We start from the raw sequence: 17,725 nt of genomic DNA on the forward strand, positions 1-17,725 counted from the left end.
TTATTTATTTTGTAGGTCATGGATAATGATTCTATATGCTATACTAATTACATTTAGAGACAACAATATACATTCAAATGTATATGAATAGCCTAATACTGAAATTATTTGATTCATATATTCAAACGGAAAAGGTTAAAAAAAAACTCTGAAGGCCTGAATTGGTTAGTGGTTACATTACCCGTCCATATGCCTGGAAATATTCGAGATACCCACACTTACTCGCTCACTCATGTGCATAATTGCTCTATCTCCCATGCATCTGTGTGTCCTCACTTGTTGTTTACGGGTGGCTTTTGATATAATAATATTAGTATAATCTCGACTAATATTGTTATAACTCGATATCATTGATGGTAATACATTATCTAGCCAAACAAGTTGTTTAATTGCTCTTGTAAATAAACTCTCACAAAATTTTATTTGTTTTGACATTGTCACTGGCTATTTTTGGCGGGATCACTCGTTTATTTATATTAAAAAACGAATGAAAAACATTCACATATTTTGTAAATTAAGATTATTATTAAAGCATATACAGGTCAATTCTTGGTAGGTGGAAGTAGGTGGCATTACTGAAAGGAAAATACAAGTAAAATTATACTACTATCTAACAATTAATAACTGCATTAGTAAAAAATGCTAAACGATGATGATTATTGATGATGACCCATATGGGTCATTATTACATTACTATACAGATTTTAACTACGTAGTGTGGGTCCTACTTCACGTGATAAACGACCCAACCGCCACGTAAGCAATTGAAGGATGCGTTCCCGTTTCGTAAAATCTATTGCAATCTCCTCTCAGCCAATCATAAGCATATGCCCACGTGGGATAATGGGCCCTATCACGAGCCCATTGTACAAGTCAGCAACTGATACTAGCAGTAGCACGCCGTTTAGATTAAAGATAACATATTTTAATTATTAAAGTATTTATAAATTTATCATATTGATTTAATTATTTTTTCTCAAAAAAATATACACTTTTACATTATTTTTTTCTCTCTTTTTGGACAAAATTAATGCTCTTTTTCTTATTCTACTTACTTCTAAATATCATTTCTCATGGTATTAGCACAATTAGGCGATTCCTTTGAATACAGAAACACGTCAATTTTAACAAAAAGCAAAAAGTAGCATTCGTAAATTGATTCGATTATTTGAATTATTCTGTAATCAACTACACAAATAAAACAAACCCTGTCCATTTTAGGTCATTCCGTGACTATAGCATCTATCATCCTTCAAAGAAAAATATCATTTCCTTGTGTTTTTCTTTTAGATATTTTTTTACTTATAAATATTTTAATACCCCTCTTCCTATTTTTCGGGTCTTGTAGCGTTTTATATATATTTTCACCTGCCTTTCTTCTCCCATCCATCATCATATCTCTCTCTAATTTCTCTCCGTATAACACAAACTACTCTTTAATAAGTATTTATGGGTGATCATAATAGCTCGCAAGCTTCTTACATCCATTTGGTACGACTTTATCAAACTCTTTTTTTTTTTTTCCGTTTCTTGTCAAATCAATCTCTGATCTTGATCGATATTTTATCACTTAACCGATGCTGATCATATCATAATCATGTGTATATATTGGTTGCAGGTGCATCATTTGATAGAAGAATGTATAGTATTCAACATGGGCAAAGAAGAGTGTATGGATGCTCTGTTCAAGCATGCTAATATTAAGCCTATCATCACTTCCACAGGTACACATATTATAGATAGATATATGGTAGTATGGTACAATAGTAATTTATGAAAGATAAGGGTTGGAGAATTGATTAAATTTGCAGTGTGGAAAGAGCTAGCGAAAGAGAACAAAGAGTTCTTCGAGGCATACGAGAGAAGACGAGAAGAAATACCGACCGAGAAAGAGACAGCTCGAAGAATCCGTGATTTGCTTTCACGAACTACAATCTAAGATCATGACACCTACTTTTACTTACATATACATACACTCATCTATATTACCATAGGCATGTGTGTGTATATGTATGATCCGACGATTCTATATATACTCTTTAGACAATTTGTATTATAATCTTCATTAGGAAATGAATAATTCACCTTTGGGGAAATCTCTTTTTCAGCTTAGTTTAAAATCGTTATGATTTATTTGCTCTTTTTCACGTTATGATTTATTTGCGTATTACTTTTCTTTACGTTATGATTTATTTGTAAGTTACCAATTGGATCTTAACCATTTTCAATGTCTAAACAATGTTATTGGAGCATAATATACCTGTCTTTGTGTTCATGGTTTTATGTATTCATAATTGAGTAAATATTTCAGTTGTCTCTTTAATTTTGCTCTTTGTACTGAAAACTAAAATGTAGCCAAGAATAACTAATATAGTTTTTCTTTTAGGTCAATCAAGCATCTGTATCTATCTCCATTTATGAATAACTTTAGTATTCAAATTAAAATAATGATCAAAACTAAAACAAAATTAAGTTTAAATATGGCTCTCTGTACACATATTGAGTAGTTATTCATATACTTAAACCCTTTAGAATTTAAATACATAAATTGTTATCATATGAATATAATCCATCAACAATTAATTGTCATTGAATATGACGATTACCAGTTTACCACCATCATTAAGATTAGCGGTAGATCATTTTTACTTTAATTAGTATGAGTCGTGTTTTAAAAAAATCCAATGCTGGAAAACAAAAGCGTAGGACAGAGATCGAATGGTGAAGATGCCACGTGGAAGGCACGTGGAAGCACGTGGAAATGTTGGCGTCACTACATAGGATTGCGTGTTACGATTTGGTGATGACCGCTAAACTGTGGTGGCTATTTTTGTTTTCTTATCTTTTTCGATTTTTTTGGTCAGTGTTGGAGCCAAAGTTTGGTCTGTTTGGTGAAGACACTCTTCTTCTTTAGTACCGCATTTTCAGTTCTTGATTGGACCGACCTTAATGGTCCACTTGTTTTTAGGATATGTATAGTGGTTTTTTAATAATTAGGTAGAAGTGATCATGTACTTTTTATAAGTATTAAAAAACCATTTACTAGAATGCATGATTAAGAGTTAAATTCTTATAATCAAACATTTATTTGGGTTTCATATAGATAAAAAATTATAACTAAAAGTGAATCAACAACCACTTTGTAAATCTCTAGTTCAATTTGTTGATCTCGGACAACTGCTTGCAAGACACCTTTGGAATAAAGGATGCCAAAAAGATTTCATTTAAACCGCTTTGCCAAATTTTAAGGACAAACAAGTACTTATATGTGAAAGCCAATCAATCTTGTTTCTTCAAAATATATAGATTGGAATTTGGTGGCTTCTTTTATTTCCCAACGTTGCAAAACGAACAAAAAAGTAAGAAAAGAGAAGAAAAGGAATGATAAATGTCAACAACACGAATGAAAAAAGAGCAAACAAGAAAACGAAATGTATAAAACGACAATGTACTTTGGAAATACCAATGAAAACGTAATGTCATGCATGTAGTTCCAAGCTCTTTGGCATTCCGTTTCAATTCTATTATTATTTTTTGTTTGTTATACGAAGAAAAAAGAGTTTCGACGGTCCAGTTTATTTGCGTAACCTTCACATATACTTCTTTGAACGTTAACATCTCAATTTGGTCAATCAGACTGTATTCATTAGTGTAGAGGGAATCAAAATTTTATAGCCACAAGTTCACGAGTATAAGACGAAGAAGAGTTTCAATGAACAAATCAACAAATGATGGAAGGGCTTTTGTATTTTAGTTTAATCAATAATGACTTTTCTTTTGTATTTGATAAATGCTGATATCTAAAAAGAAATTGCATTGTATAACCAAGAAAAAACTATATAATTCATCAACTAAAATTTTGTAGCCACAACGAAGATGCGTTTCAATAAACAAATCAACAAATGATGGGAGAGGTTTTGGTCCTGAATGGATGCTGATTTTCTATTCAGTTTTTGGATTTAGATTTTAATTTTTATATTTTATATTTTAGTTTAAATTTTTGATAAATGCTGATATCTTAAGAGAAATTGCGTTGTATAACCAACAAAAACTATAATTCATTAACTAACTATACTAACCTAAAATTTTGTAGCCACAAGTTTAGAGTATAAGACTAAGATGAGTTTCAATGAACAAAAATCAACAGATGATGGGAGAAGTTTTGTATTTTAGTTTTATCACTAAGGACTTTTCTTTTGTATTTGAGAAATGCTTATACAGTATCTTAAATCATAAGGAGGAATAACTTTTTATACGTCACGACAATTATTATTATTAGAGTCGAAATTAAAAAGTATATGCAGTTTTTTTTTAAGATGGATTTTGACATCATAATGTTTTCTTTAAAAGTTTGACTTGTATTTAACATTTTATAAACTTAAAACAGTCATAATTAAACTCAATAATCTTTAAAACTATTTTATTTAAGTGTGTAACAAATTATACAAAGAGCCCAGCCCATTAAGCTTACAAAACAACCTCTAAGCCCAATAAATAATACGACGACGTTTAATTCTGTAAAAATAAAATTTTCCTCTTCTTCTTCCCTTCTTCTATCTATCTCAATCTCATCGCCGGCGTTAGGGTTGTTTTTCTCAACAATGGTGTCTCTGGCCAAGTTTCACTACTGTGATCAAACACTCCACCTCCGACTCGACACTCACCGTAAACCGCAGCCTAAACCTGTTTCATACCGAATCTTACATAAACCTCCTCCTTCTCGCGTCATCAGAGCTTCTTCGTTTTCATCAAACCCTAAACCCTCTTTCCTCAAAACCACCTGCGTGACCTTAACAACAGCCGCCGCTTTACTCTCCGCTTCCCTCCACCTCTCCACCAAACCCGTCACCGCAGCAACTCTCGTCTCACCTCCTCCTCCACCATCCACGGCGGCGGATCTCACTTCCGATCAAATCTCGTCGCGTCCAAAGGAAGAAGAAGAAGAAGCAGCGCTGGAGAAGCACCTCACTAAGAATCCAAACGACGTCGAAGCTCTTCAATCACTGATGAAAATCAAATTCCAAACCAAAAACATCGACCACGCCTTAGAGATTCTAAACCGTTTGATCGAAATCCAACCCGAAGAACAAGAATGGCGGATCCTAAAAGCTCAGGTACAAACCTACGGCGGCGATTTCGATTCAGCGACGAAAGGATTCGAAGAGGTTCTATCTAAAGATCCATTTCGTGTAGAAGCTTATCACGGATTAGTAATGGCTTACTCCGAATCCGAATCGAAATTATCAGAGATCGAGAGTAGAATCAACGAAGCGATTGAGAAATGCAAGAAGGAGAACAAGAAAGATTTTAGAGATTTCATGTTGTTGATTGCTCAGATTAGGGTTATCAAAGGTAATCCAATTGAAGCACTTAGGGTTTATCAAGAGTTGGTGAAAGATGAGCCTAAAGACTTTAGACCATATCTATGTCAAGGTTTGATTTATACATTGATGAAGAAGAAAGATGAAGCAGAGAAGCAATTTGCAGAGTTTAGAAGATTGGTTCCTGAGAATCATCCTTACAAAGAGTATTTAGATGCTAATGTACTCAATACTAACAAGCTTTTCGCTAAGAATCAGTGAAAATTTGTGTTTTTGTTTGAATATGCTTAGAAATGTGACTTTGAACTTTTATTTGTGATCACTGCGAAATTATTCTACTACCATTTTACAAGCTTTGCATCAGATTCACATACCAAATTTTACAACATGTAGAATTGAATTATAAATAAGCGATCCTTACTACAGCAAGTTTAACGAGTATCATACGGATCTAGGCGGAGATGGAGGAGTTTCTTTTCGGCTTGGTCCCGATGGCGGGATTGGAACGTTTTTTGGTAACATTCTGAAAATCAGGCGTTGTGATGGTGACCATGGTTTTAAGCCGAAGATGGTTGGTTTATGTGGATCTTGTGGTGGTGAATCAGCCAGTCCTCTAGCCCATGGTCTAGACCAGAGCAAACGGCTGGTCTCATCTTGAGTGGTTCCAATGACACAAGCGAAGAGGAGGCCAAAAGAAATTACCACAAGAACATAAGTTGATTTCGCCATCACAATATTACTTTGTTGTACACACTGACACAAGTTGATATGGTTTGGAAGGTTTATATAAACTTTTGGATGTCTTTATCTTGTCAATAAATATTTTTCTTTTTAGTAGTAAACAAAATTATTTTGTAAATTGATTCATATTTTTCTTCTTCATAAAAGCTATGTTGACTAAAAATGATCCAATTCCAACAAAACGTTCCAATCCAATCCGTAGGAACCAAGCAGAAGAAACACGTTTCAATTAGGCCATAAAAGCTATTCACATTTTAACCACAATGCAGGGGAATTTTTTTTCTTTCATTGTTGTTGTAAGTAATATATTGGTTTATCCATTTGAATACTTTTTTTAGATATGGATATAAATTTGTCCTGTCATCAAAGAAAAAAGAAATGCAAGATACAATAATTAACAAACCTTTGATTTTGTTTTTCCCTTTTTTGAGGATAAATAAATAAAATTTAGTCTTTGGTGTAAATCTATATGGATTGAATAACATTAAATTTTCGGTGTAAAGGTAAGTCTTTTTTTTTTTTTGGTCATCTGTAAAGGTAAGTCTATATGGATTGAATAACAATATTTGTTTTGGTGTAAATCCATATGCATTGAATAACAATAGTTTTTTTACTTTTTTCTCCTTTTAAAAGGCTTATTTTTGGATTAAAAAAAAAACATATTTGGTGTGGTGTAAATAAAAGAAAGAATAACAATATTCAAAATCATAGATTAAAAAATATGTTTTTATAAAAATTTCTAAATCACAAATAGAGCAAGACACTATTTATGACATTATTTTCAATATTAGTGATCAAATAACTTATCAGTAGTTTTTTTGCAAGACCTTCCTCTTGATATTACTAATGTTTGGGTTTGGCTTTCAAGTTGTGAAGTGATTGCTCATTGCTCCACGGTCTTAACAAGCTAATACTACTAATCAATTTTTATTTTTCCAATACTTGAATAAATAGTAGAGATTTAGTATCACAAAAACAAATTATGAAGTGTGTTCATATAAAACATTTCTGAATACCAATCTTTAATCATAACCGAGACAAATAAACGCACAAAAGAAAGTAACATCTTCACAAGTTTTGTCTTCCAAAGTAAAGATAAGAGCATAGAAGAAAACAGAGGGAAAAAGAAAGAGAATTACTTCTGAATAATCTCAGGCCAAAACTGAGCGTTTTTAACTTTGGAAATACTCGCCAACACAGTTAACGGTGTCACGTCTCCCGTCACGGTAACCTTCTTTGCTGCGAAGTCTATGTTATACGACGTCACTCCTGCGTTCAACAATCATCAAAGGACCAAAAACAGAGTATTTTTACAAATCAAGTATATATTTTCATGAATAGAAGAAATACTTTACTTGTTAGTTACCTTTCAATTTCGATAGATGTTTCTTAACTTTCCCTGCACAGCCTTTGCAATGAAGTGACACTCTCAAAACAACCACCTTTAAGCAACGAAAGAAAGATTGTCAAGTTTAATCTCAAAACATTAACTCATGATTAAATATTATGGTTTTGTTCGATTACTTACTTGATCGGAAGATGAGTTTTTCTCCGGTGGTGATGGCGGCGACGACTGAGGAGGAGAAGGAGGTGGGGGAGGAGGAGGAGAGAATTTGAAATCCGGGGACGAAACATCTTTATCTTCAAGAGAGCTCAGAGAAGCTGTAGGAGAAGCTTTTGTGGGTTCAGAGAAAGGATTATCGGGAGATAGAACCGGTTCATAATCCAAGAACCCCTCGAAGAAATCGGGTTGCTTCTTCTCCAAGAAAGAAGCAGAAGTTGATAGATACTTTGAGGCGTTTATTATGAGTCGATCTTCATGAAAATTATTTAAATCATCAGCTTTGGTTATCTCCGGTTCATCAATAGGTATTGGAATCGGGTCGGAATCCACAAACCCGTCAAAGAAAACCGGGTTACTCAATAAGTACCTTGAAGAACCCTGAGGTGTGTCACTGCTAAAACAACTAACCGGTGACTTACCAACATCACTGTCACCTTTCTTGCTCTTCCTCTTCGCTAACCGTTTTTGTTCACTACTCTCGAGACCTAGTCTAGTCATAAGAGGAGTATGATAAGTAGAAGAAGACGAAGAAGAGGGATTAAGGTTTGGGGAAGGTGGAGGAGTGAGTCTCCGACCGTCACGTATGATTGGGTTATGACGGTCAATGGCTCGACCACCGAGCCGGATCGTGGCTGAAGAAGAAGAAGAAGGTTGTGAGGTTTGATCCATGGTTGAGCAAAGGGTTGTTGTTGATGCTTGAGAAGCACACAACATGTTTTGTATGGTTTACAAGAAATTTAAGAAAAAGTCTTTAGTGTTTGCAATGAAAATGTGGAGAGATTTCTATAGTCACATATAAAATCAATTAAAAATGTACATATTTTTAGGTTCGAGTTAAAGATATTTTTTTGGGTGATGGAATCGACTTTAGAAAAAAGTAAGTTTATTCGTATTCTTATCAAACCAATGTGTGAGAGATTGATTGCTAGTAGACCTAGAAACCGTGTGAAATTATTTTGATTCGATTGAACTGACGATTTTTGGACCATCTACTACAAATAAATACAGTGTAGTTTACTCTCTTTTAGATAGAAGAAGAAGAAAAAAAAAATCATTTTGTTAGAAAATCATATTTTTTTAAAACACCAAAAAGAAAATAGAAAGGCCAATTCTTTTTGCCAACCCTTAATGATAGTTCCGAATCTCATTCTCACAAACAAAAAATAATCAGAATCTGATGCTTATGGGTTTTATTGACGAATTTATTCGTATTAGCTTTCACTATTCACACCTTTTCTCTTTTCGGCATACGACGACCCAATTAAATGTTCTTTAATAAAAAGCCCATGTTTTGTGGAAATAACTATTGGGCTATTACACGGCCCATTATATTTGCCAAGAGAATCACGAGGGTTTTCTAACTCAAATCGATTTCACAAAGGCATCGTATAAATTTTCTTCTTCAACAAAATTAGGGTTTGGAGCCAGAAAAGAGCAAATAGGCGGCACATCAGTTCTCAACACTCACGATGGGTATGACGAAGAACAGATCCTTATAATCCTTAATCTAATTCGTGTTCGTTTCTTTTGATTCTTCAATTGCGTGATTCTGATTGGATTTGTTTTTGTTTTGGTTTGATTTTGTTGTATAGCGAGAATTAAGGTTCATGAGCTTAGAGATAAATCAAAGACCGATCTTCAGAATCAGTTGAAGGAATTCAAGGCTGAACTCGCTCTCCTCCGTGTCGCTAAAGTCACCGGAGGCGCTCCCAACAAGCTCTCCAAAATGTATGTCTTTTATATATCTACTTATACGTATATATGAAATGTGTGTATATATATCCTCATTTGTTAGGATTTAGTGTTACTTTCCAATTTGGAGACATTTCACTTAGATTTAGAGTAATTGAAGAATTTGGAGTAAGAGAACATATGGTGCTCTGTTTTGGAATTTGCATTTGTATCATCATTTGGGATATCATCAGTAGAATGGATGTGGATTTAGCTTATGACTCGAATATGTATCTTAGATCAATCAAATTTGGGCCTTGTATGTAGTTGATGAACACCTTATTTTGGTTTAGTCGGATTCGGTTTGACAAGTCATTGATTGAAAGTTGTGTGTTATTGATATCCAGCAAGGTTGTGAGGAAATCCATTGCTCAGGTGTTGACAGTGATCTCCCAGAAGCAGAAATCTGCTTTAAGAGAGGCATACAAGAACAAGAAGCTCTTGCCTCTTGATCTCCGTCCCAAGAAAACACGAGCTATCCGTAGACGTCTCACCAAGCATCAGGTCTTTACCCGAATTACCATTTCCAATTATATAATGTTCTTTTGAATTGGATAGCAAATTAGCAATCATAATAACTTATGGTGTTTGTGGTAACAGGCTTCGTTGAAGACAGAGCGTGAGAAGAAGAAGGAGATGTATTTCCCAGTGAGGAAGTACGCTATCAAAGTGTAGTTTCATTCTCCCAGCTCTAGCTTCTAGAAATGAATGATTCAGCCTTTGATTATCGGCTTATGTTATCTCCTCTCTTTTTGTCCAACCTTATTAATTTTAGTTGTACTGAAGTTTTGTTATCACACAACCTCTCTAAAATCATTAGTATTTCATAAATATTGAATTTATTCTGGGTTTTGTTGTCTCTTTGGTAAATTTTGATTTTTCGGTTGTTTAGAGTTAAGGGACGATTGAATGAAGGATTGTAAACGAACATGGTTGATTTATACGGAGAATTTCTGATACGTATCGGCCAAAATAGATAAAATCAGGAAAAAGAAAAGAACAAGTACTTAAAGTCTTAAACGACCACAGTGGGAGTCGAACCCACGACCTTTTGATCCGAAGTCAAACGCGCTAATCCACTGCGCTATGCGGTCAAGACGAATATGCAAGTCTCAAACACTATTTGTTGATTCATATTTGGATTTCGAGACTTGGAGCTTGTGAATGTGAAATCTATTTTCACTTTGGACCAGTGTTATTTTCATGGTTGGTTGGTATCATAAATTCATAATCGTCGGATATTTTACCACGTTCACACAGAAAACCCCAATAATGGAGACTCATTTATTATTTTCTTCATATGTCACTTTCTATCGCCAATTGTTTTTTGGTTTTCTTTGAAAAAATGTCTAAATGACTAAATCCATCGCAAATTTCATTTTAGTGAATTAGTGGCACGGAGAACATTTAAAGTTGATTCTGTTGGTTTTGATAAACATTTTATTCAAATATACTCATGATTTGTTTGTTGACCTAAATCTGATTGTTTTTTGTTTTCAAATAGAAAAACAAACAAAAATAATGCTTCGAGTGGACACTAAGGTTTGATCATGTGTTGTTTGTTGTATTAAGATAGTTTTAAGATATGTCTATGTGATATAACACAAGCAGCCAAAACCACGAGCATAGTTAAGAGGTAATAATATATTTTGTTGTTTCTTGTCCAGAGAATTCATGTTACTCTTGTCTGAATCTTCCTCAAATCTACTCATGTAGACCTCCCTATCTCGATCTAAATTTCCGCCAAACTTTTTTTAATCCCAAAGATTCTTTAAACAGAATCATCATCAATCATGAAAGAGATCAAGAAGACGATGACGAAGCAGATGACGGCAAGACGTGACGACACGCCGTTACACACGGCGGTTAGAGAAGGCAAAACGGACCTTCTTTTGGAGATGATCGGAGAACACGACGGCGTGGAGCTGAAAGAGTTGTTGGCCGAGCAAAACCAGTCCGGTGAAACGGCTTTGTACGTTGCGGCTGAGTACGGTTACACCGACATGGTTAAGATTCTGATGAAACACTCCGACTCTGTCTTAGCCGGAACCAAAGCCAAGAACGGCTTCGATGCCTTTCACATCGCCGCCAAAAACGGAAATCTACGTGAGTTGACTTGATTCTCAAAAGTCTTTGTGCTCAAGAATTACCAATTTTGCATATATATGCTGAAGATCAACTCCATTTTTATCTCTAATTGTGAGTAAATTGCTAATTATCTACTACTGAATAATCCACTTTCATTCTCTAATTATGTGAAAATTGCTATTTGTGTGCTCATTGACAAAGATAGGAAAATGTTTATGTGAATTTGGATTTTGCTTTTGTTGCAGAGGTTCTTGATGTGTTAATAGAGGCAAATCCAGAACTCTCATTTACATTTGATTCATCCAAAACCACGGCGCTTCATACCGCGGCTTCACAGGGTCATGGAGAGATTGTTTGTTTCTTGTTGGATAAAGGTGTGGACTTAGCTGCTATTGCGAGAAGCAATGGTAAAACCGCTTTGCACTCTGCAGCTAGGAACGGGCACACGGTGATTGTGAAGAAGTTGATTGAAAAGAAGGCTGGTATGGTTACAAGAGTCGACAAGAAAGGTCAAACCGCTCTTCATATGGCGGTTAAAGGACAAAACACTGAGATTGTGGATGTGTTGATGGAAGCAGATGGTTCGTTGATCAATTCCGCGGATAATAAAGGAAACACTCCATTGCATATAGCAGTCCGTAAAAACAGAGCAGAGGTAATCGTTGATCAATCTTTTAAGTTATTCTTGTTGCAGAAGTTAGAATCTTTCTTGTATTCTTTGCAGATTGTTCAGACAGTTTTAAAGTATTGTGAAGTCAGTAGAGTGGCGGTTAATAAATCAGGAGAAACAGCTCTTGATATCGCTGAGAAAACCGGACTACATGAGATCGTACCGCTTCTGCAAAAGATCGGTATGCAGAACGCAAGATCCATCAAGCCAGCTGAAAAAGTGGAACCATCAGGCTCTTCTAGGAAACTGAAAGAAACAGTTAGTGAAATAGGCCATGAGGTGCATACTCAGCTTGAACAAACCGGGAGAACGAGAAGAGAGATCCAAGGAATCGCTAAACGGGTCAACAAAATGCACACGGAAGGACTCAACAACGCGATAAACTCCACTACCCTAGTAGCCATTCTCATAGCAACCGTTGCTTTTGCAGCTATCTTCAACGTTCCAGGCCAGTACACGGACGACCCTAAAGACGTACCTCCAGGATATTCACTCGGAGAAGCAAGAGCAGCTCCAAGACCCGAGTTCTTGATATTCGTCGTGTTTGATTCTTTCGCGCTTTTCATCTCTTTAGCGGTGGTTGTGGTTCAGACATCAGTGGTGGTTATAGAGAGGAGAGCAAAGAAGCAAATGATGGCTATAATCAACAAGCTCATGTGGATGGCTTGCATTATGATCTCAGTAGCGTTCGTATCACTGTCTTTTGTTGTCGTGGGAGAGAAAGAGAAGCCTTTGGCGGTTGGAGTAACCGCCATTGGAGCTTTGATCATGGTTTCAACACTAGGGACTATGTGTTATTGGGTGATTGCTAACCGGATTGAAGGATCTAAGTCATCTCCAGCTTCCATGATGTCAGATCCTGAGTTAGCTGATTCCAAACATAACCGGAAACTTTATGCGGTTTGATTAGAGTGAAACAGAGGATTTAGAAAATCATTAAAGAACAGAGAGATTTTGTATCCAGATAATAAAAGAGATAACTCTTGTGTTTATAGTAGATTCTGTATATGTAACAAAAGGGAAATAGTATAAATCAATTTATAAGACTTTTACATGATAAATCATCAATGTTGACTTTGACTAGAGTCAACAAAAATGACGATGCCTATACAAAGAACAAGGGACGAGTAGACAAGAGCCGTCTCTTTAACTGTCTCCGGCATTATAATGACGATATTACCCTTTCTCGCCGCCGTATTCGTCCTCCAACTCCTCTCAACTCTCACGGTCGCGGAGATCAAGTCTTTCACTATCTCCAACGATTCTCGGCCAGTGATTCTCTTGGAGAAATTCGGTATTATTGAGATTGGTCATGTAACCGTCTCTGTTTCCTCTGTTTCAGTATTGTCTCCGATTCTAGACTCGTCGAAATTAGGGTTCTTTGTTCTATCAGAAGAATCTCTTCCTCATGTACTCCTCGAGCTCCAGCAAAACTTTAGCTTCTGCGTTCTTGATTCACACTACATACTTCATTTCTTCACCTTCGTCGATCTCTCTCCTCCTCCTCGCTCCCAGTTCAGTAAATCTTATCCGATAACGTCTCCAAACGATTACTCTCTGTTCTTCGCTAATTGCGTACCAGAAACTAGGGTTTCGATGAAGGTCCACACGGAGATTTATCACGATCTATATCCAAACGGGTCAAGAGATTACTTACTAGCCGGGTCAGCCCAGTTACCGGGTTTGTATCTCGTCTTTTTTCTCTGTTACTTGAGTTTCCTCTGTTTCTGGCTCTGTTTCTGCTGGAATCATAAGCAAATTGTTAAAAGGATTCACCTTTTAATGACGGCTCTGCTTCTAGTGAAATCTCTGACTCTGATTTGTGCTGCTGTGTATAAACACTACGTGAAAGTCACAGGCACAGCTCATGGCTGGAACATTGTTTTCTACATTTTCCAATTCATTAGTGTTGTTTTGCTCTTCATGGTGATTGTTCTAATCGGAAACGGTTGGTCTTTCTTGAAACCGAAGCTACATGTTAAGGAGAAGAAATTGTTGGTGATTGTTGTTCCGCTTCAGGTTTTAGCTAACATTGCTTCCATTGTGATTGGAGAGACTGGACCGTACACCCAAGATTGGGTGAGTTGGAACCAGATCTTCTTCCTAGCTGATATAACTTGCTGTTGTGCGATTGTATTCGCTATGGTTTGGTCCATGTGTTGTCTAAGAGAGACATCGAAAACCGATGGGAAAGCGGTAAAGAACTTAGCCAAGTTACCAGTTTTAAGGAAATTTTACGTTTTGGTTATTGGATATTTGTTCTTCACGAGGATCGTTGTGGTTGTTATGAAGATGAAAGCAGATTTTACGTATCAGTGGGTGAGCAATGCAGCTGAGGAAATTGCAACTCTTTCGTTTTATTGTTTGATGTTTTATATGTTTAGGCCAATAGAGAAGAACGAGTATTGTGATGTTGATGATGAAGAAGAAATTGTAGAGCTTTCTCTCAAGTAAGAAGATTTTTGTGTTTTAAGTTTTACACTTGTAAGGTGATCAAGTACTATAGTGTACGTGGAAATGTATGCAATGATTACATTAATAAGCATAGTAAATTAACAAAGAAGAAAGGGTTGAATAATATAGGCCGACATAATTGTCTCTTTGATGAGTCGTGGAGCTTAAGCGTCAGAATTAAAGCATGCCTTGTTTGGTGCATGTCAATTTTTATATATTGTTTTCAATCTTTTTCATATTATATCCAAGAATTGTTTTTGCTTCCATCTCTGATTCATCCGACATTTTATCCGGAAATTATTAATCGGGAGTTTGAATATTTTTGACATTATTGTACGAATGAAGCAACGATGAATAAGTTAGCAACATATTAATGTATAACCTTAATCGGTGAATTGCTCCGAGTTTTACGATTGAATTCAGGTTTGGATCTTCCACGTATTATATTGTAGGAAAAATATCGTCGCACATGAAAAAGTGAACCATATTATTCTATGTATTATCTTTTGTGTTCGTGATTATGTGTGGTTCACTAATTCCCCACTAATGGTAACAGGCGTGACATGAATTTTGGTAAGACCTTGTTTTTTTATCCTAATATTGTTCCACTAAACTTATATATCACGCAATTAACATTCTTCATAATAGTGTGATTAATGCGAGACCATCATTATAATTATAATGTTTTGATCGTGCTAAGCTAAATCTTGTAATGCGGTTGGTAAAACGACCGGTGTTGACTCCTCCAATTCTAAACACGACACGGCGTACCTTTTTCTCTTCAGTGAGATTCAAGTTTTTTTGGGGGACTGAATTTATATACTTAAACTGTTTGAGAAAAATAAATCAAGATACGTAAATAGATGAAGTCAATAAAACATTTATGAGTATAAAAATTGTTTTGCAAAACGTAATTTTTAAAAAATATATAGTAATCAGAAATTGTTTTTGGCTACAATCTTCTTTTACAAGTGTTGAACAACTTTGGTTTAAACCTTTAAGTAAATCCGTTGGTATCCGATGCTGGAATTGCCCGCTTAATAGTTTCAATATAAGAGTTTATATACACACATCTTCATACAAAAACAAAATATACCATGAAAAATTCTATATATTACAAGTATAAATACAAAACAAAACAAACAAAAAAGTAAATATAATTAAAAGACCATGCATTTAAGGATCACTATTAAAACAAAGAAACAAAAATTCCAAATACTAATTATAATTTTAAGAAAAAGTAAGTCATTTAGTTTGGATCAACAACATCAACGGTAGCAGCACAAGATAATAACCTTCGAAAAATCCTTAAAATAACAGAACAAGCTTGTTCTTGTTTGTTCTTCCTACTAACTCTCCTCTTCTCACCACGACGACGCGGCTTTGTACTCTCAACGATGATGATGCCATTTTCCTCCTTACTCTTACGTCGAGACGACGCTGTTCCCTTAACTCTCCCTAGACACGACGTCTGCGTCCCAGACGACACCTTCTCCGATTTGCTCTCGTCGTCTTCCCGAGAGAAAGTGTAGCTACGGAGATACATCTGTCGACAAGATATGCTATCAACTACACGGGCCGCCGGTAGGCCGCCTCCACGACGTACGGACCTGACGAACTCGGCGTCGGACTCCGGCCACTTATAGAGATTCACGTAGGAGGCACGTACAGGACGAACCGGCACGCGAGGGTCGTGTGCATCGTTGATGCAGCTGGAGATACACACTGAGTTCATTCTCAATGTTTAGTTTTTGATTTGTGATATTACTTTTTTCCCTTCGGTGATTCTCTATCGTATATGTCTAATATATATGGATTTTTTATTTTAAGGTTTAATAACGTGGAGGAATAAGTGAAGCTTAAATTTGAAGAAAAGATAAGTGGAATGATTAAGGAAAGGGGTGTTAATAATTACTTTCACAAAAAGAGTGATACTTGTAATTAACGAGCAGGGGCGCGTCACCCAGACACATTTAAATATTTAAGTTTGTACCCTTGACATAGAATTAAACGTGTCGGAGTGGTTGTGGATATTTTTATGTATTTCATTTTTTTTTTTGTCTCTTTTTCATATATTTTTAACAGTAGTTTTTGTGAAATCACATGTAATTACAATCTTGTGTAGATTTTATAAAATAATTTTAACAAAAAAACTTACAAATGTTAGTTTATCTTAAAAAAGACATATACCTACTAAAATAATTTTATAGATTTAATTTTCTTACTTAGTTTTCAGATATATACAAATTAAATTGTTATTGTGATTAAAAGACAAAATTACTAATTTTGATAATGAAGGAAATATGGAGTTTATTATCTTACGGCTCACTATGCAATGGTTTATCTTCACGGAGATGGTATTTTAACGTGGTTGATGGACCGATTTCTCGGAGACAAGGGATTCTAGTTTTCAAAACCGCGTGACACAAACCACTATGAGATATGGGTGGCCATACTCTGAGCGGTTCACTTTAAAGTTAATATTTTGGTGGAAAAGTTAGCTAAAAACAACACTTAGTAGAGTATTCGACTGTTTTTTATGAAATAAAATATTTGTGTCAAAATGACGAAGATGAAAATAAACAGAGTTTTGCAAGATAATAAAATATTGATTATCATTGAGAATCTCGTATCAGCGGTAAAAAAAAAGTTTAGTTTCTAACTAAAACAGTTTCTAATTAAAACCCTTTTTAAATTTTACAAGATATGTAGTAGAATTGGTTATGGTACTCACTTAAGTATCTATACGATTTGGTCAAGAGACTCTCAGAATTAGGATATAAACGAAAATATAACAATTGTGATTTGGTCAAGAGACATTTACAAATTACAAATTAGAAGGCAAAGTAGTTTATTTCTGCAAACAAACATCTCATAGGTATTATCGTCATCTCACTCACTAACAAAAAAACAGATAAAAGAATTTAAAGAAGCAAAACTATCATTACTACTAACAGGGCCGGTCCAAAATGTTTTGATCCCTAAAGCCCAATAAAAATTGCTTGCTTTAACACAACCTAACATTAAACCCCATACAACATAACTTGGCAAATGCTGCTCTGATGAAGATATTAATTTCTCTCGTTTAGGAATAAGCGAATCCTGACCGTTTTGTATGAAACAAAATATTTGTGTCAAAATGACGAAGATGAAAAA

At 35.2% G+C, this 17,725-nt stretch overlaps 7 protein-coding genes, 1 long non-coding RNA gene and 1 other non-coding gene across 18 annotated transcripts; 5 read left to right on the forward strand and 4 right to left on the reverse strand.

Annotated features, from left to right (window-relative positions):
- The first annotated feature begins 1,228 nt into the window (after positions 1–1,228).
- AT5G02580 (argininosuccinate lyase) lies at positions 1,229–2,277 on the forward strand. 3 transcript variants are annotated; one of them, NM_120336.4, is made up of 3 exons: positions 1,229–1,491; positions 1,619–1,724; positions 1,812–2,272. In NM_120336.4, the coding sequence occupies exons 1-3, from the start codon at positions 1,450–1,452 to the stop codon at positions 1,937–1,939; spliced, it is 276 nt and encodes a 91-aa protein (NP_568103.3). In that variant the 5' UTR covers positions 1,229–1,449; the 3' UTR covers positions 1,940–2,272. The 3 variants fall into 3 exon arrangements, with proteins under 3 accessions (NP_568103.3, NP_974722.1, NP_001330265.1); NM_202993.2 differs by having other exon boundaries at positions 1,337–1,491; positions 1,619–2,277; NM_001342659.1 differs by having other exon boundaries at positions 1,337–1,724.
- A 2,257-nt stretch (positions 2,278–4,534) lies between these two features.
- AT5G02590 (Tetratricopeptide repeat (TPR)-like superfamily protein) lies at positions 4,535–5,664 on the forward strand. Its single transcript, NM_120337.1, has one exon — positions 4,571–5,664. The coding sequence runs from the start codon at positions 4,602–4,604 to the stop codon at positions 5,580–5,582; it is 981 nt and encodes a 326-aa protein (NP_568104.1). The 5' UTR covers positions 4,571–4,601; the 3' UTR covers positions 5,583–5,664.
- On the reverse strand, positions 4,904–5,209 carry AT5G00870. Its single transcript, NR_142448.1, has one exon. It is a non-coding gene; the product is annotated as an other RNA (long non-coding RNA).
- NAKR1 (Heavy metal transport/detoxification superfamily protein) lies at positions 5,647–8,438 on the reverse strand. Of its 3 annotated transcripts, NM_202994.3 has the most exons (4): positions 7,591–8,437; positions 7,429–7,504; positions 7,202–7,331; positions 5,647–5,974 (listed from the first exon to the last, which is right to left on the reverse strand). In NM_202994.3, the coding sequence occupies exons 1-4, from the start codon at positions 8,338–8,340 to the stop codon at positions 5,971–5,973; spliced, it is 960 nt and encodes a 319-aa protein (NP_974723.1). In that variant the 5' UTR covers positions 8,341–8,437; the 3' UTR covers positions 5,647–5,970. The 3 variants fall into 3 exon arrangements, with proteins under 3 accessions (NP_974723.1, NP_001332073.1, NP_568105.1); NM_120338.4 differs by lacking the exon at positions 5,647–5,974 and having other exon boundaries at positions 6,586–7,331; positions 7,591–8,438; NM_001342660.1 differs by lacking the exon at positions 5,647–5,974 and having other exon boundaries at positions 6,417–7,504; positions 7,591–8,438.
- A 438-nt stretch (positions 8,439–8,876) lies between these two features.
- Positions 8,877–10,344, forward strand: AT5G02610 (Ribosomal L29 family protein). 2 transcript variants are annotated; one of them, NM_001203280.2, is made up of 5 exons: positions 8,963–9,099; positions 9,219–9,354; positions 9,552–9,620; positions 9,705–9,861; positions 9,958–10,285. In NM_001203280.2, exons 1-5 carry the CDS (start codon positions 9,096–9,098, stop codon positions 10,030–10,032), a joined length of 441 nt encoding a protein of 146 aa, NP_001190209.1. In that variant the 5' UTR covers positions 8,963–9,095; the 3' UTR covers positions 10,033–10,285. The 2 variants fall into 2 exon arrangements, with proteins under 2 accessions (NP_195881.1, NP_001190209.1); NM_120339.7 differs by lacking the exon at positions 9,552–9,620 and having other exon boundaries at positions 8,877–9,099; positions 9,958–10,344.
- Positions 10,345–10,377: 33 nt separating this feature from the next.
- AT5G02615 lies at positions 10,378–10,451 on the reverse strand. The gene has a single exon. It is a non-coding gene; the product is annotated as a tRNA-Arg (tRNA).
- A 232-nt stretch (positions 10,452–10,683) lies between these two features.
- On the forward strand, positions 10,684–13,237 carry ANK1 (ankyrin-like1). Of its 5 annotated transcripts, none has more exons than NM_001342662.1 (4): positions 10,684–10,993; positions 11,074–11,463; positions 11,691–12,100; positions 12,170–13,173. In NM_001342662.1, the coding sequence occupies exons 2-4, from the start codon at positions 11,151–11,153 to the stop codon at positions 13,019–13,021; spliced, it is 1,575 nt and encodes a 524-aa protein (NP_001331983.1). In that variant the 5' UTR covers positions 10,684–10,993; positions 11,074–11,150; the 3' UTR covers positions 13,022–13,173. The 5 variants fall into 5 exon arrangements, with proteins under 5 accessions (NP_001331983.1, NP_001331980.1, NP_001331982.1 ...); NM_001342663.1 differs by having other exon boundaries at positions 11,137–11,463; NM_001342661.1 differs by having other exon boundaries at positions 11,137–11,463; positions 11,691–13,173.
- On the forward strand, positions 13,216–14,679 carry Cand6 (Lung seven transmembrane receptor family protein). Its single transcript, NM_120341.3, has one exon. It carries the CDS (start codon positions 13,283–13,285, stop codon positions 14,567–14,569), a length of 1,287 nt encoding a protein of 428 aa, NP_195883.1. The 5' UTR covers positions 13,216–13,282; the 3' UTR covers positions 14,570–14,679.
- Positions 14,680–15,607: 928 nt separating this feature from the next.
- AT5G02640 (uncharacterized protein) lies at positions 15,608–16,541 on the reverse strand. The gene has a single exon (NM_120342.2). It carries the CDS (start codon positions 16,302–16,304, stop codon positions 15,819–15,821), a length of 486 nt encoding a protein of 161 aa, NP_195884.1. The 5' UTR covers positions 16,305–16,541; the 3' UTR covers positions 15,608–15,818.
- Positions 16,542–17,725: the final 1,184 nt, after the last annotated feature.

This window comes from Arabidopsis thaliana, chromosome 5 (genome assembly GCF_000001735.4).
Source record: "Arabidopsis thaliana chromosome 5, partial sequence".
In the NCBI taxonomy this organism is placed as follows: domain Eukaryota; kingdom Viridiplantae; phylum Streptophyta; class Magnoliopsida; order Brassicales; family Brassicaceae; genus Arabidopsis; species Arabidopsis thaliana.